Consider the following 18,711-nt stretch of genomic DNA (forward strand, 5'->3'; position numbering starts at 1 on the left):
AGAAGAGCTGTTATCTAGCAATAAGAAGTCACTTTTTCCCTCCCAGTCTAAAGTTCTTTATATCATTCATTCATTTGTTCTATATAGCATATCTGTTTACTTTCATCAAAATCAAGCTCATTAAATAACCAAGTTAATTTTGATTTTACCATTTTTTAACATGGTTCATTTCAATTTTTAGGAATTCTACTTCCCTATTCATTAACCCTTCCTCCCACCACCATGTTATGCCTGGAAAAATGGAAACAGGCACAAGTTGAATTGGTATCTCGTTTTCCTATCTTTTCCATTTGTCATATCTTGGTTATTTTACTTTACATTATGGGAGTTTTCTTCAGTTTTTACCTATTGCATATTAACATTTCAGCTGTCATATTTTCTATTTCAAAGATCTTTCTTGTTTTCTGAAATATTCTTTTTTAAATAGCCAGTTCTACTCTACAGATACAGTAACCTTATCTGTCTGAGGATAAGTTTTTTTTTTAAGCTTTTAATGTTAATTCCAGTGTAGTTAACAAACAATATTATATTAGTTTCATGTGTATAATATAGTGATTCAGCGATTCTGTGCTTGTCATGATAAGTGTACTTTTCATCCCCAGCACCATTTCACATCCCTCCACTCACCTCCCCTCTGGTTACCATTAGTTTGTTCTCTGCAGTTAAGAGTCAGCAATTGTAGTTCTTTTTTTTTTTTTTTTTTTTTTTTACTCGTCTGTTTCCTGCATTGTTACTGTACCTTCTTTGCTCTGTTTTATTGGTCTTTGTCTTTTGTACATAGCTCTTAATAAGTAAGGTACTAAAGCCAAACTTATGTAGGTGGAAGTTCTTGATGGATGGGCCTTCCCATTGGTTGAATAGGTAGGGATCTGTCCATTTTATTAGGGTATACCAAATGTCCATAATTTCAAGTATTTTCCCTTAGATCAGAAAGTTGCTCCAGAAGAAACCTTCCAATTTCTTTGAGGGTATTAGCTTAGCTGTCAGTACTCTGAGTGCTGAATTGGGAAGAGGCCTGCAAGTATGCTGACTTCCACTTAACCTTTGTGTTTTCCTTCTGATGCCTCATCCCTGTGTTGGTGTCCTTGAGAACAGAGCTGGTTCAGCTTTCCTCAAAAGTAAATCACCATGGGTCTTATCCCCCATTAGGCATGAGTTTAGAAATTCTTACTTTACCAATTGTCCTGTTTTTAGTCCTCCTCTCATTTCTCCCTTGCAAATTCCCAAGGCTTCTAAGCTTTTCCAGGGTTCTGTGTGCAGGCTAGTTTATTATTGGTTTCCACCCCTGTGGGCTTAGGTTTCTGGTCTCTCTGGTGAAATCTAATTATTGTTCATCCATTCTGCAGTTTGGAGATTCCTCTTTTTTTATTTAATTTTTTATTTAAATGCAGTTTAGTTAACATATAGTGTATTACTAGTTTCAGATGTAGACTTTAGTGATTCATCAGTTGCATATGAAACCCAGTGCTTATTAAACCAATTGCCCTCCCTAATGCCCATGAACTCCTCTTGATTACTACTGTCACTTCTCTTGTTCTTTTTGTCTTTATATCTAATGTCATTTTAGTGATGTTTCAGTGTGGTGACAAAAGGTTCAGTCTGCCATGTTTAACTGGAAATATGCTTTAACTTTTCTAATCTTTTGTAGACTTCCCATCCTTCATCTTTTGTACTGTATTTGTCAGTACAGTATAATTTTCATTTTTGTAGCCTGTTTAATTTCCTATTACATTTTGTTTAATCAGTTTTCTTTCACATTTAGGACACATTCTTTTCTTTCATTTAGTATATTTGATATAAAGTTATATTAAAAAAGTGAACCTACATTTTTTCTAGAATTAAGTGAGATTGCTAACACATTGTTATTTTCTCTAGAGGAAGAGTATCTAATAGTACTTCAGTAGTTTTAATTTTGGTTTCAAAATAAATTACTAGTTTATCTTTCCTTCCAGATTGTCCATGCTATGTGAAGTATAGAAGTCTGGTTTTAGAATGCTAATTTTTGGCCTCTGTTAAAGAATGCATATTAGAATCCTTTGCCTAGAGAATTAATAGGCTGTTTATTAAATGTGACTTCTTGGTGCAGGCTCATCCAAGTGATGGCTTACTTTTGGGAAGAAATCATAAAATAAGAACATATGGATAAATGGGATGAGGAGGAGTTTTTTTTTTTTTTTGAGTGAGGAGTTTTAAAAATTTTTTAAAATATTAGTTGCTACTTAAGATCGCTTTTTTCAGGAAACAGACTAGAGACGCATGCTTTTTATATTTTATAAAACAGATGAATTAAGGTTTTTCTTTTAAAACTAAACTGTATTTCAGGACATATAATTTGATTGCTTGCTAATTTGTTAACAATCTTGACTGTTATTTCCTCGTATAGTCTAAAATAGTATCATCCACCCCAACATAATTCTCTGTGCCCTTATTCTGCTGTATTTTTCTTCAGAATACTCCTTGATGTGATACTTATTTCTTTATTGTCTATTTTCATCAACTAGAGTAGCGCCTTTGTTTTCTTCATTGTTGTATCTCGAGTGTCTGAAACTGCATGGCACATTGAAGATGCTCAATAAATATTTGTTAAAGGAATGAAGGATTAAACATTTCCGATTTATAGGAGAAAACACATCTAGTTTCAAGTAGAAATTGAAACTATTTGGAATAGCTCATGAAATAGGAAAGCAAGCTATTACAATGTAGTCACAAGAGTGATAACAGAAAGTTGAGTTACTGATTTGGGTTCCAAGATCCTCTTAGCAATTCATGCTCTGTATATCCATCTTCTCCGTGTTTCAAAAGTATTTCAGGATGAGGTTCATTTGAAGGTTTCGTGGATTTTGACTGTCTTATAGGTTGGAGAATTGTAGGTAGAAGAATTTCTTCTGAAAAACAAACCTTTAAAATGCTTCTCTACTTTTCTTAGCTGGATGAAAAAGAAAGTCGGCGTCTGTTTCAACAGATCCTTTCTGGTGTGGATTACTGTCACAGGCATATGGTGGTCCATAGAGATTTGAAACCTGAAAATGTCTTGCTTGATGCACACATGAATGCAAAGATAGCTGATTTTGGTAAGGAGATTTTTTTATAGTTTCACATATTATGTTTAATGAACATCAATAGCATTTTTCAGATAACCTTTACTTCTGTGCAATGGATTGAGTATCCCAAAATAGTGTATCCTCACCATTTTGTCTATGAGCTTACAAAGAGGAGAGATAAGGAATTCTCTTCTTAGTTTTATGCCTTTAAATTGAGTTTTATGATAGTAGGTAAATAATTTAAGTTGGCAGCCTTAGAAGCGTCATTTGGTAGAGCCTTATTTGTGAAAGAGAAGGTAGCAACCTTATTTCCAGTGTGTTTTTTTGATCAAGTATAGGGCAAAAAGAAAGACTGGAATGGAGTTGTTCGAGCTCTGAAAGCCAGATGGTTAATTATATGAACAAAATTATTTTAAAAAAATTGAAATATTTTAAATGATAGAAAAGCATAATTTCAGCTTTGAGGATCATTATTTTGTCAAAAATTTGAATTTTTCCTTTATTTCCTATATAAATTGCCATTGACATTATTATATCTAAGAAAATGAATCTCTGCAACTCTCTTTTGCTTAGCTTCAGTTCAAATCAGAGGAGATTGGTATAACTATTTTCCTCAGTTTTGAATATATGTATTATAATTTATAGAGATTCATTGAACAGTGCCAGTCAGCTCTGAGCTATTGATTTGTTGCTGCTGCTGCTGCTATTGTTGTTGTAACTGACTTATTTGACTTCCATATCAGTTGTCATGATGATGATTTTTTTTTTTTTTTTTTTAAGATTTTATTTTTAAATAATCTCTATACCCAACCTGGGGCTTGAACTCACAATCCAGAGATCAAGAGCTGCTTGCTAGCACCTGAACCAGCCAGGAACTGGTTTACCTAGTGCATTTTTGAGGAGGCAGAGATTTCTTTATGGAGTAAAATTATGAGGGAACTTTGATATTCAGAGTTACTGTTTTTTTGTTTTTTAAAGAATCAGAACAGGGGTTAACGGGGGTTAACAGAAACTTTGAATTTTAATTCTTATACTCATCTGTTGTACATTTTTTTCCTAGTAATTTCTGTATTAATAAGTTTAAATATGCCAAGTTTATTCTAGTAAGCAGAATGACCAATATCTTTATACTCATTAAATTCTAATAATGCACTTATTTTAAATGCTGAAACATTACAAGTTTTAGGGTATAATGGCAAAATATTTGGAAACAGTAAAGACGGAATTTGTTGAAGCAAAGGACAAAATGATGATTTATCACTTTAATGCAAACTCAGTTTTACTGTTCAATAGGGTTTTGTTTTTGTCCTTGGGAAATCTTGAATAGTTGATTTTGTGCATTTTCAGGTCTTTCAAACATGATGTCAGATGGTGAATTTTTAAGAACAAGTTGTGGCTCACCCAACTATGCTGCACCAGAAGTAATTTCAGGAAGGTAGTATTTGACACCCATTCTTCCACCCCAGTACATTTATAATTGCCTGTTTCTCTTAGATTTTGTCTGTCTGGAGTGTCATATTAAATTCTAGTGAAAGGATGGGCAGCCCGGGTGGCTCAGCGGTTTAGCGCCGCCTTCAGCTCAGGGCGTGATCCTCGAGACCCGGGATCGAGTCCCACATCGGGCTCCCTTGCATGGAGCCTACTTCTCCCTCTGCCTGTGTCTCTGCCCCTCTCTCTCTCTCTCCCTCTCTCTCTCTCTCTGTGTGTGTGTCTCTCATGAATAAATAAAATCTTAAAAATAAATAAATAAATTTTAGTGAAAGGAAAGACATGTAAGTCTTATTCTTTCCTTATCCAGAAAATGTTTATGTTTTAGGAATAAAACATAAGTAAGAATTAAGGATTCCATTTATGGAAGAGAATATTGGATTGCAAGTCAATACTGTATTTAAAGTAGTTAGATGAGAATACTTTTTACTTTTTTCCCCCTGTAGAAGAAATTGAAAGTTTAAAACTAGCAAGTTTTTTTTTTTTTTTTTTAAGATTCATATTTATTTTAGAGCATGCATGTATGTGTGTGCAAGGGGGTAGGGGACCCGGGGGAGAAGGAGAGAGAATCCCTAGCAAATTCCCTGCAGAGTTTAGAGTCCAATGCGGGGCTCAATCTCAGGACCCCAGGATTGTGACCTAAGCCAGAATCAAGAGTTGGATGCTCAGCAGACTGAGCCATCTAGATATCCCTAAAACTAGCAAGTTTTAAAAGTCAGACATTAAAAACTTGAATATAGAAATACCTACTAGTTAGAAATGGTTTACTTAAATGAAGAGTTAAAAGTGTAATGTGTGAGGGGCACCTGGATGGCTCAGATGGGTAAGCATCTGCCTTCAGCTCAGGTCATGATCTCCAAGTTCTGGGATTGAGCCCATCAGGCTCCCAGCTCAGCAGGGAGTTTGCTTCTTCCTTTCCCTCTGCCTCTACCCTGCTTGTGCATGCTCTCTCTCTCTCTAATGAATAAATAAAAAATCTTAAAAAAAAAAAGTGTAATGTGTATCTTTGATTTTTCAGAAAGAAGGCATTTTTAAAAAACAATTTATTTTATATAGAGGGAGGGCATAGCGTGCGCACAAGTTGAGGGTGGGCAGGAGAGGGAGAGATCCTCAAGCAGACTCCTTGCTGAGCACAGACAGAGCCTGATCCCAGAACCCTGGGATCATGACCCTCATGATTCAAAATCAAGAGTCAGACGCTTAACCAATGGAGCCACCCAGGCATCTGATAGAAAGGCATTTTGTAGTAGCTCTGTTTGTGATAAGATGTCTTGGGGAATTGGACTGAAGTATGATAAAATCTTCAGACTCATTTATTTTGAATTTTTCATTTTTTACATCTTCTAGAGACTAAAGTTTTATAAGAATTCTAACCTCTCAATTTACTGACTGGCAGCATTGAGAACATGAGGATCTTTGTATAGTGCAGCTCTTCGAATAGTTTAGATGGCAGGAAAATTTAATTTTTTAGACTGTTCTTCACTTTACTACTGAAATTAAAAATAGACTATTAAGTTTACTAGTTTCTGTAATTAACTTTTAATAACTTTACACTCAAACCATGTTTCTTTGTTTGAATGTTTCACATCCTAATTCAGAATGCAGAAATATATAGTGTTTTCATAAGCTTGCTTGCCTGCCTGCTTAGAGAAATTATATTTGGGTATGGCAATGGATAAGGCAGAAGTATCTAATTTTATTTATTGTTTTAAAAGATTTTATTTATTTGAGAGAGAGAGAGAGCGTGCAAGCATGAGCAGGGAGAGGGGCAGAGGGAGACAGAGAAGCAGACTCCCTGCCCAGCAGGGAGCCTGGACTCAGGGCTCCATCCCAGGACCCTGGGATCATGACCTGAGCTGAAGGTAGATGCTTAACTTACGCAGGTGCTCCAGTTTTAAGTATCTGATTTTAAATTTATCAAGATTCATATCATCTTTTTATATCAGCTTAATGTTCAAAAAATAATTTCATTTGTATCATGTAAATTCTTTTAGAAAAAAATAATTCAAGTCCCAGCAACAGTGTTAATTGAATAAAGAAAATAATTGTATTCTAAATATGCATATATACATGGGCCATTACTGAAGTCTACTTTTCCAGTTTGGATAAGGTCTTTCTGTGAGGTCTGGATGAGTGGGAACTTGTACTCAAAGCAGTATCTATGGATCAGTTCAACAATTTATTTGATCAGTTTATAGACCTCCTTTCCCCAAAGCCAGACTTTGATCTAATAGTCTGCAATTAGTTAAGTCAGTTGGCTACAGTGTATTGTAAATACCAGTGTAGACTCTTCTGTGAACCAGTCAGCTTGGTTTTCTTCCACAGCCCCAGGCCCTTTTTGCCTTGGTAGGAGGTTTCGGGTTATTGGGAGAGAGTGGGTTTAGAATTCGTCACTAAAGAAAAATTCTTTTTTTTTTTTTTAAAGATTTTATTTATTTATTTATTCATGAAAGGCACAGAGAGAAAGGCAGAGACGTAGGCAGAGGGAGAAGCAGGCTCCAGGCAGGGAGCCTGATGTGGGACTCGATCCTGAGACCGCAGATCACGCCCTGAGCCAGGGGCAGGTGCTCAACCGCTGAGCCACCCAGGTGTCCCACTAGAGAAAATTCTTAATTGATGTTATGAGGACCATGGTAAGGTAGTAAGAACAGAAGTTTAGCTATAGTCTAAACTTAAAAAAATTTTTGACTTTTGTTTTCAAAGATAATACTGATAGAATTAGTATAGAATCTTTATGTGTAGTATGTAGCAGTGACTATAGAAACCATATTGTAATAATTCTTTATGAAGTATCCATACTTAAAATTTTTTATTAATTGATCAACTCTCAAGTTACTAATTATTTAATTGATTGGTATTTCCTGTTACAGATTGTATGCAGGTCCAGAGGTAGATATATGGAGCAGTGGGGTTATTCTCTATGCTTTATTATGTGGAACCCTTCCATTTGATGATGATCATGTGCCAACTCTTTTTAAGAAGATATGTGATGGGATCTTTTATACCCCTCAGTATTTAAATCCATCTGTGATTAGCCTTTTGAAACATATGCTCCAGGTGGATCCCATGAAGAGGGCCACAATCAAAGATATCAGGTAATAATGCAACTTGGAGATTATCAGATCTAATAGTTTCAACGATACAAGTTAAGTGAAAAAAATAGTTGGACAGTATATACAATGTAATGCCATTTTTATGTTAAAAATATAGTACATAGGCATATTTATTTTATTTTAGTATTTAAAAATACTAAACTAGCTACCTTAGGGAAGGAAGATTAGTAGTAGGGAGGGCTTTCACTTTTTACTTATGCATCTTTCTTTTGAAATTGGAACAGTGAATATTAGTTTTTAAATATGAAAAGGTAGGTAATGTGGAATAAAAAGGACCCTGTTGGGATGTTACCTTTGTAGTTGTTCTTTAAGATTTTCTGTAGTATGCTTCATATTTGACTTTTATGTAGTCTCATTAGGATTAATGCTTTTCACTAGTAGCAAATTTCTGTGTCACTCTTTGAGTCCTGATCTCATGAGTTACTGTTTTTTTTCTTTTGTTCATCTTAAGTAATGACATTTAATCAATGATGTGTGTGGTTTTTGGGTAGTATACATTGAATCACATGTGAAATTACTGGTTTCTAAGTTTCATATGGAAGGGCATGCTTATAACTACCAATGGAAAAGGACAAAATCATTCTTTAAAATTTTAAATATCTAAGTGAAAGATGCTTTTTCTTGTGTTTTACATGTTTTTTTTTCCAATTTAAATTGGAAAAGACTTAGAAAACACCCAAAAAATAGAGATCTAAAATGATCTTTAATTTATCACCCAGAAGATAGTTATTGTTCTTTTGGGTGTTTTCCTTTCTTGATGTTTTTAGTTTTAGCAGTTTTTGACATAGTTCAGGTCCTTTTATATATGGAGTTAGGAAACTCTTAGTTCCTTCATTAAAAATAAGGAGATATTATCATCTTCATAGAGTTGTTTTATGAGGTGAGATAATGTGTTGGAAATATTTAGCGTAAAACCTACCATTATAGTAAGCATTCAATGAATGATAATTGTCTGTTTTTGTTGTTACGGTTTTTTCACTTAACATTATATCAAAAGAGAATTAAAATCACAGAATATGTTCTTTTTCTGAGCTGGGAATAAGCTCATCTTCATCATTTGTCATTGTCATTTGTGCCAAAACTTTAAAAGTGTAGACATTTATTTTCCTGTTGGTACAACATTGCTTTCTCCCTCTTAAAACCAGAGGGAGGTTGTAGCATTTCCTCCAGTATATATACACAATGAAATGTGAGCCAGAGGAGGAAAGTCTCAGTTTGAAAAAATGAAAATATAAATGAATTTATATCCTAAATTCCCCAAACTGTTGCTTGCAGTCTCATTCATCTCTACTCAAAATCCTCCTCCTGACCCTGCTGTTTTCTCTCAGGGAACATGAATGGTTTAAACAAGACCTTCCAAAATACCTTTTTCCCGAGGATCCATCGTATAGTTCAACTATGATTGATGATGAAGCCTTAAAAGAAGTATGTGAAAAATTTGAGTGCTCAGAAGAGGAAGTTCTCAGCTGCCTTTATAACAGAAATCACCAGGACCCTTTAGCAGTTGCCTACCACCTTATAATAGATAACAGGAGAATAATGAATGAGGCCAAAGATTTTTACTTGGCAACAAGCCCACCTGATTCTTTTCTCGATGATCACCATTTGACTCGGCCCCATCCTGAAAGAGTACCATTCTTGGTTGCTGAAACACCTAGGGCACGCCACACTCTCGATGAATTAAATCCACAGAAATCTAAGCACCAAGGTGTAAGGAAAGCAAAATGGCATTTGGGAATTAGAAGTCAAAGTCGACCAAATGATATCATGGCAGAAGTTTGTAGGGCAATTAAACAACTGGATTATGAATGGAAGGTAAGAAAAAAAGGACATTCTGATTGTAGTAATAAGCACATTTGGCAAACCTGTAGTTTATAAATTGTTTTCTAGAAGAATTGATTTTGATTTTGCTTTTGTTCATACCATACACTAGGTTGTAAACCCTTATTATTTGCGTGTTCGAAGGAAGAATCCTGTGACAAGCACCTACTCCAAAATGAGTCTACAGTTATACCAAGTGGATAGTAGAACGTACTTACTGGATTTCCGTAGTATCGATGGTATGTACACCCCACAAAACAACATAGCAGACATACTAGACCTTGTTACCTAACTTGCCTTTTTAGTCTTTGATTCTTTTGAAGCTTCTTGAATTGTTCCTAGTAATCAATAGTGAAAGAGTATAAAATGTGATTTTGTGCCTCTGTGATGTCAACATTTGTGAATCATGTTTTTCTTGTAATGTTGGTGTATTGTCCTTTTAAGATTATCTTAAAGTGGGCAGCCCGGGTGGCTCAGTGGTTTAGCACTGCCTTCAGCCCAGGGTGTGATCCTGGAGACCTGGGATCGAGTCCCACGTCAGGCTCCCTGCATGGAATTGAGCCTGCTTCTCCCTCTGCCTATGTCTCTGCCCCTCTCTCTTTCTCTCTCTCTCTCTCTCTCTCTCTGTATGTCTCTCAGGAATAGATATATAAAATCTTTAAAAAAAAACAAAAAAAGATTATCTTAAAGCCAGATGCAGTCTGGTCCTAAAGGGATAGTTTCTGCCACATTCCTGTTTTGTTTTTTTTTTTTTTTTTTGGTATGGTTCATTTGGTAAGAAAATGTTTTATTTAGAAATAAATGTTGACTTTTTATTAAATATTTTTATATCTGATATTTAATTTTGTTTTCATTCAAGAATTAAAGTACCATTAGCTTTTAGAGTTGATTGATAAGGCAGTGTGAACAGATTTGGTTAGTTGCTTATAGGACAAGGAATTATTTGTCAAGTAAAGTTTCTTGCTGGGGACTGAGGGAGAAATGTTTTGGATAGTTTAGGGACTTATGCTTATTTTTCTCCTCTCACCCAGCCTTTTGCTCCCAGCCTGACACTAGACACATATCAGAGATACCCATCCTTTATGAGTTTTGTGAGAGCTACATGATTCCAATTTTATCTACCTCTTAGTAAAGTGTTCTTAAGTAATCACTTTTATATGAATGCACTTTATAAGGATTCCTGGGACTAAAGCATCTTATGTTCAAGATAACTGTCATAATTAGTTAAAAATGACATTGTTAACCTTAACTTTAGACTGTTGTGCATTTCTATTTACCTACAGTCATAAACAATCAGAGACAATCTGATGATCAAATCACTGAAATATTCAGACTTTTTAAGTTGGGTATTTTAATTGGTCATCAAAATGATGACCTTACTGCAGTATACAATCTTTAAAGTACCTCCTCAAATTTTTTTAAAGAAACATTAAATACTGTTTTACTGTTTTAATAGTTTGAAAATGGAAACCAGTACTCAGAAAATATGTCTTTGATTACCATTATGTATTTTGTTAGAATATCTTAACTATTTAGTCTGGGTTGAGGTAAATTATTAATTGCAGAAAGCAGATATTTTGTTCTTGTTTTTATTTTTATTTATTTTTTATTTTTTATTTTTTTATAGAAACTTTTTTTTTTAATTTTTATTTATTTATGATAGTCACAGAGAGAGAGAGAGAGAGAGAGAGAGGCAGAGACATAGGCAGAGGGAGAAGCAGGCTCCATGCACTGGGAGCCCGACGTGGGATTCGATCCCGGGTCTCCAGGATCGTGCCCTGGGCCAAAGGCAGGCGCTAAACTGCTGCGCCACCCAGGGATCCCTTGTTTTTATTTTTATTTTTTTAATTTATTTATGATAGTCACAGAGAGAGAGAGAGAGAGAGGCAGAGACACAGGCAGAGGGAGAAGCAGGCTCCATGCACCGGGAGCCCGACGTGGGATTCGATCCTGGGTCTCCAGGATCGCGCCCTGGGCCAAAGGCAGGCACTAAACCACTGCGCCACCCAGGGATCCCTGTTTTTATTTTTAAATGGGAAAAATATCTTTTATCCCAGTGTATGTATGAGTAGACTATAATAGACTTAGTAAATGGTGTGATACCATAACATGGTTTGAAATTTATATTTTTAAAGATTTATTTATTTATTTGAGAGTGAGAAGGAAAGAAAGGGGGAGACGGAAAGAGAATTCTAAGCAGACTCTCCACTGAGTGTGGAGTCTGATGCAGGGTTCAGTCCTGTGACTCTGAGATCATGGCCTGAGCAAAATTAAGAGTTGGATGTTTGACTGACTGAGCCAGCCAGGCACCCTTGAAATTTATATAAATTCAGATTTCCCACATGCAGACACTCTTAAATAAAACTAATTTATGTCATCTATTAAAAAGCCTGATGGAACACAGGTGATTTATAATTCAAGTAAATACTCTCTCTATCCTAGCATTATAAAAGAGTATAACTGTATATATAAATGTTCTCTCACAAACAGAACCTTTTTAATTAAGTACAAGTTTGGCAGTTCTCCATTGGCCAACTCAATTGAGTTAAGATATATTAACACTTTTACCTATGAATTTACCTATGAATTTTTTGTCTTCTTTAAACCAATGGATAGTACCTTCGTAGTATCAGAAGGACACAGGTTTGAGTGGTGATATACTGACCAGAGCTGTTTTTCTCTCTGTCCAGATGGTGTTTATCTGCTAACAAATACCAATGCAGTCTGAATGGAATGGGTTTTATATTTCTCATCGTATTTGTATCACATTTATAACCTTAAGTTTTTTAGCCCCTGGATTTGCCAGTTGAATGAGCATTTACTATTTTTGTACTCTGTTCCCAACTTTAGTTTTTTCTTGATTTCTGATCGTTGGAATCGTGGCTCTTTTGTGAGATCTTAAATCAAATATGAAGAGAAAGTGGGAGATTAAAAGCACTAAAGTGACAGGAGATTCAGGTTATAGCTTTATCTCTCTGTTCATTTGTCTTGTTTTATGGCAAGTCACTTCACTTTCTGGGGTTTATGTTTTCTTATCAATAGAACAAATAGTTGGATGAGGAGATTTCCAAGATTATTGCCAAATTTTAAGTGCATTTATTCTATGATTTTAATAAAGAGGGATTAATTTTTATTGGTAAGGAAGGATTTTTATTGAAACCCATGTTACTAGTTTTTTGGGCTCTTACCTTTGGATTGCAAGACTGATGAATAACTATGTACTGTACCTAATCTTGATTAGCCATCAGAATACATGGAAGAATGAATACATGAAAGGAAAAAAGGCAAGTGGTTTAACACAGACTCATCACCTCTATTTCAGAAAAATTCAAAATAAACATGGTCTTGATAGCTGGTCAGTGGTCTTACTCAAGCAAATTAAATACTATTAAACTTTTTGGGGGGTGTCATGGATTATAATACATTGAAATTTTTTTTGCCCAGATGAAATTACTGAAGCCAAATCAGGGACTGCTACTCCACAGAGATCGGGATCAGTTAGCAACTATCGATCTTGCCAAAGGAATGATTCAGATGCTGAGGCTCAAGGAAAATCCTCAGAAGCTTCTCTTACCTCATCTGTGACCTCACTTGACTCTTCTCCTGTTGATTTAACTCCAAGACCTGGAAGTCACACAATAGAATTTTTTGAGATGTGTGCAAATCTAATTAAAATTCTTGCACAGTAAACCTAAAACTTTGCTTATTTCTTTGATAGCAATAAGCATGCATAATAAATCATAGCCAAATGCTTCCATTTATAATCAAGTTATACATAATTATAACTGAGGATTGGCCTTTTGGAATGCAGTTTGCACAGGAATTGGAATATGATTCATAGTTAAAAGCCTAATGTGCAAAAATGAATTAAGATAATTTTGTTGTTCATTGTTCAGTAGGCATATAGCATAATGTAATATTCGCAATGAATTATAGGTCTCTCAGGCTCACTTGATTTTTGGCTATTTTATATTTAGTGTATACAGGGCTTTGTAGAATATTAATTTACCATAAAGGCCTTCATATATTGTTATATGTCGATATGTTATATAACTGCTTCATAAATTTATTCAATAAATATTTGCCTAGAATCCCCAGAGACCTTTATAGGAAGTTTTGTTTTGGGGGCTCCTTATTTTCTTAAATAACAAGTATCTTCCGACAGTAGTCATGTCTGGATGATCTTCCATATCTCCTCCTTTAATATTCTTTAGTATCTGGTAAGCACATCAGAGATATTAGACACAATTAAAATCTTCTCTGTGGCTTGGTAAGTCCAAGAACACACAGAACCTATATATTCAGTTACTCTAGGCACTAAGGTAAATCTTACAATTTGTCTCACTATATTCTGTACATAAATTTCTTTTTGTCATGAGCTGAGTTGCATATACTATAAATGAATCTTTTTTTTTTAAATGAATCATGTTTTTGTCAATCTCAAATTCTGCTGCTCATGTCAGTATTGAATGTATATAAAAATTTTTTAGTCATTCAATTATGTATCTTTCAAATTGATTTAGCACACGCAACATTTCTTACAAACTGTTTAAATGCTCAGATAAGACTTTTTCTCCCAAATTTTATCATGAACATTTTTAAAAACAGAGAAATTGAAAGGCTGTAGGGTGATCACGTGTGTATCTACCACTTAGATTCCACACTGGTTAACATTTTGCCATGATTGGTTTATATCTATATATGTATATAGATATAGTTGTGTGTATGTGTGTGTGTGTGTGTGTGTGTGTATATATATATATATATATATGTAGGTATATATATATATGCTTTCTCCCCTGAACCATTTGGATGTTGCTGACATACTTAATCACCCTCAACACTTCAAGCCTCTCCTAAAAAAAACATACCACTACTATAAAATTACTAATTCCCTAATGTCATCTAATCATGCATGTTTAGGTTTCCCATTTGTCCTCCAAATACTTTTATAGCTTGTTATTTCAAACCAGAATTCAGTGAAAGTTTACACATTGCATTTGGTTATGTCTGCATAACAACATTATTTCAATAAAATATGGAACAAATCAGTGCTTCTAATGGTCACATTTATTTTGGATTTTAATCACTTTAAAAAGTAGCATTCTAGGAACTGCCTAAAGATGCTTAATTAATCTTTTTGTAAGATCCATATTTTCTTTTCCTTGCTCTTTCCTTTTTCCCAGTAGTAGCATTCCATAACAGTTGTAAATGAAGATTTAAAGTCATCTCAGTTAAAATTGGTGTCATGTGTATGCTAATAAGAAATAAAAGATACTCTATCACCCATAATTGCCTTATACTATTTTAACTTCAAGCATTGATTTTTTTTGGTCTCAATTATTTTTCCATTGCAAAAGAGCTACCATATTTCTCCTTTAATACCTTTGTATTATAGAACTGTTTTTGGCAAATACAGTGAGCACCTATGTAACCAGATGGTAATGTACTCAAGAGTCTTGATAACTTGTGTAGTTAACTGTAGTTGAGTAGATTTGGTTCCAGCACCCCTAGAAACTTGCACTGAATTCAAAAGAAATACCATGCTTCTTTTTGTCCAGGGCTTGTCTATTCAACTTAGAAGCTGTATAAAGTAATAGTTCAACTTAAATAATAAGTTCAAAACTGTATTTATAACTTGTATGTGGCCCTGTGTTTTGGGGATACTGATTTGATGTAGGGTCTATAAATGCAGCATTATGTTCCTGATGTTAAGAACAGAAGACTGTATTTTTAAGGTTACAGATTTGTATATAGAACTAAAACATCATCATAATGTCTGTATAAGCTGTTGTTGGGGGTGAGGAAACAAAAGGAGGAACCAATTAAATCGGACCTTCTAAAAATTGTTAATTTTGTAAACTTTGCTCCTTGTTAAGTTATTGTGATTCCTTTTAGTTACTGAATTTTATTTTGAAGATATTTAAATATTGCACTTGTACAAATAGTATGATAAATGCACAGATTATTGCAGTAAATTCTTTTTTAAGCTGGGATATTTGAAATGACAACTTCTGGTTGAAAATGTCAAGGTTGCATCAGAATTTTCAAAAATTTATTGTAGTTTGCAAATTCTTACTAACTGATGATACAAGGGAGTCAATGCAAAGGATTTTTAATCTTTTTTTATTCTCTTTTCAGCAATTTATATTTTTTGTGATTTTATGCAACCATATTTTTACTTTGTCTCGACAACTGAAAGATGTATAAGGTTTTTGCCAGAAATGTACTGTATACATAGTTTTAAATATAACAGATTTTACTGATATGTAAAAATTTTGCCATTAAAATAAGTGATTTCTCACAGAGAGGAACTTTTCTACCAGGTTGGGGGATATGGGAGCTTAATATATCTAATTTAATTTCGCTGAAATAAACTCCATTGCTTTTACTTTGATTATATTTTCTCTTGAGATGCTTTTGTAAGTTTTTCAGAGTTTTAAATGATTTATATCAAAAGTCCTGTGCTCTCACCCCTTACCCTCCGTTCCCTGCTTTTTGACTTTGCAGTGCTACCATTCACACTGAATGAATGCTTGATGGACTGTGGCTAGATGTAGAACTCTGCATCTGTGCTCTGACTGGCACCCTTGGAATGAAAGACAAATGTGTGTTGTTTAACTCTTTCCCCTTATCTCCAGTCCATCTTCTCCACTCACAGCAGAAATCTCATTTTCATGGTGACTTCTTCTGACAAAATGAATGAAGTTCCACATACAACTATAAATTGGTAATAGGGTAGAAATCAATCTTTGTAGTAAAGTATTTCTGAGAAGTGTCCGTGTATGTTTTGATTTGGGTATATTTAAGTATATAATTTAAAATACTTTGACTTAGAAAACGGATGATAAAAAACACTTTTCACGTTACATTGTGCTTAATTTTTTTAACTCCAGGGAAAGCTAAAACACCTGTTCATAGCTGATCACCTGTGCACCTTTTGACAATGTGTCTATGAAATATGGTGCTTAAATAGATTTTAACACTTAAACAATAATTATTGTCTCAGCTAAATTACTGATTTTTTAATTTCATCTAAAAACCACCTGAACAAAATATTAAGATATATGCAATAAAAGCCTAAGTGGTTACCAGTTTTACTTGGTTGTAAACATTGGATTTGGTTAGAATTCCACTACTGTTAGAATTCAATTATAATGAAATCTCATATTCCAAACAGCATTGTTAGAGCTTGTGCTAGATTGTTGGCATTCTAAATCTTTAAAATAGTTTGACAATTGTAACAAAAGAAAACAGTACTAAAGAATGTTATGGGGCAGCCCGGGTGGCTCAGCGGTTTAGGGCCTGCCTTTGGCCTGGGGCGTGATCCTGGAGACCCGGGATCGAGTCCCACATCGGGCTCCCTGCATGGAGCCTCTTCTCCCTCTGCCTGTGTCTCTGCCTCTTTCTCTCTCATGAATAAATAAAATCTTAAAAAAAAAAAAAAAAAGAATGTTATGAATAGTACATAAGATTGTTCTTTAGGGAACTTATAAATTGCTCTAGATACTTCTTTACCCTGACTGTATAAAATTGTATAATAAATTCTCGTTTGAAAAAATCAATACTTATTGAACTGTTCTATTGTAGACAAATAGACTGTTCTATTTATTGTGAATGCCAATAAATGTTAACTATGATGAATTTAGAGGATTTCTAGCAACTTGGAAAATTATCATATTGTCAATAAATAGCATGGGAAATGCATTAAATATATATTTAGGTACATTAAGTTCACAGGCCAAAGTAAGTAGGGAATTGGTGGGTGAAGTGTGAAAACTCAGTGTTGTAGGTAGCCTTTACCAGAGTAAAATTATTGGAGAGTTTTAGGAAAGACCCCTAGAAAGGGGTACAACTTCAAGCTCCACTTAATTATTCACTCTCCAAACTATATCCCCTCAAATAGCTACTGTGAACCAAGCACTAAGAATGTGACCACAGGCATAAATCCTGCTCTGAGTGTCCTGTCAGGGAGATATATATATCTTATTTTATTTTTTTGGGGGGTGGGGGATATATATTTTTTAAAAGACTTATAAGAAGTATTTAAGAAGTGCACAAATCATAAATATATGGCTTGATAAATTTTCCTGTTTTAGGCTTGCAGTGAACATAGACGTGTCGACCCCACCCATATTAAGAAACATTCCTCTACCTTTGTGTCCTTTATAATTAATATCATAAGTTATATACTCCTATATATTTCTATGATATGACTATATTATTGGCAACACCATCAATTGTTTTTCTTGAAGTAACGGGCTCTGTTCATTTTCATAAGGCCTCTCACATACTCAAGCCTGAAAAACTGGAGAGCTGGTTGCTTTTCTAAAGTAAGAGTTGTATTCCCCAAAAATGTATCTAGTTCACAAGTGCTTTTACTTTAGATATGTCAATACAGAGCAGATGTACTTTATGACTATCAAGGGTCATTTTAATAAAATGATTTTTACTGCTTCATGGATATTCTTGAGTGATTTTTTGGGGGGGTGGATGGAGTACTATGAGTATGGTGAAGAGTACAAAAGCACGCTTTTGTATCATTGCCTTGCTTCCAGCTGAGCTGCCATCAATTTTACCCACCACTGCTTTTCTATTAACAGGGCAATGTCAACACTGTGAAAAATGGCAAATGATGTTTTCCTGTCAACACGAAAATACTTTGTAAAGGTCTTGGCAACCCTCCAGCGTCTGAGGATCACTTTGGAGAATCATTGTTCCACAAGCAGCGGTTCTCCATAGGGTAGGGGGAGGGGAACAATTTTTCTTCCAGGGACATTTGGCAATGGCTGGAGACATTTTTGGTTGTCCCAGCTGGTGGTAGTGGATGCTGATGACATCTCGTGGGTAGATTCCCGGGGATGCTGCTAAACCTCCTACCGCGCATAGGAGATTATGCGGTCTGAAAGACGATGCTGAGATTGAGAAAGCCTGGTGTACAAAGATGGTCTTCCTTTGCACAAGATAGCTATATCGATAAATTAATGATCTTAGGGATCCCTGGGTGGCGCAGCGGTTTGCCGCCTGCCTTTGGCCCAGGGCGCGATCCTGGAGACCCGGGATCGAATCCCACGTCCGGCTCCCGGTGCATGGAGCCTGCTTCTCCCTCTGCCTGTGTCTCTGCCCCCCCCCCCTCTCTCTCTCTCTGTGACTATGATAAAAAAAAAAAATTAATGATCTTAATTTTTCCGTTTCCTTAACAGTTCCCTGTGTTCCATTTCCCCACTTTTATTATTTGCAAGACACAC

At 34.9% G+C, this 18,711-nt stretch overlaps 1 protein-coding gene across 9 annotated transcripts in view; it reads left to right on the forward strand.

Moving 5' to 3' along the window:
• The window catches only part of PRKAA1 (protein kinase AMP-activated catalytic subunit alpha 1), a 36,060-nt gene extending 20,200 nt beyond the window's left edge, over positions 1-15,860 (forward strand). For all 9 annotated transcript variants that reach the window (XM_025436302.3, XM_025436304.3, XM_025436305.3 and 6 more), the window contains 6 exons: positions 2,927-3,071; positions 4,389-4,476; positions 7,400-7,624; positions 8,971-9,457; positions 9,576-9,702; positions 12,908-15,860. In XM_025436302.3, coding sequence (XP_025292087.1) covers positions 2,927-3,071; positions 4,389-4,476; positions 7,400-7,624; positions 8,971-9,457; positions 9,576-9,702; positions 12,908-13,152 — 1,317 coding nt within the window. In that variant the 3' untranslated portion in view covers positions 13,153-15,860. The remainder of the gene's footprint in view (positions 1-2,926; positions 3,072-4,388; positions 4,477-7,399; positions 7,625-8,970; positions 9,458-9,575; positions 9,703-12,907) is intronic.
• The last annotated feature ends 2,851 nt before the right edge of the window (positions 15,861-18,711 follow it).

The sequence above is a fragment of the Canis lupus genome, chromosome 4 (genome assembly GCF_003254725.2).
Source record: "Canis lupus dingo isolate Sandy chromosome 4, ASM325472v2, whole genome shotgun sequence".
Taxonomy (NCBI): Eukaryota; Metazoa; Chordata; class Mammalia; order Carnivora; family Canidae; genus Canis; species Canis lupus.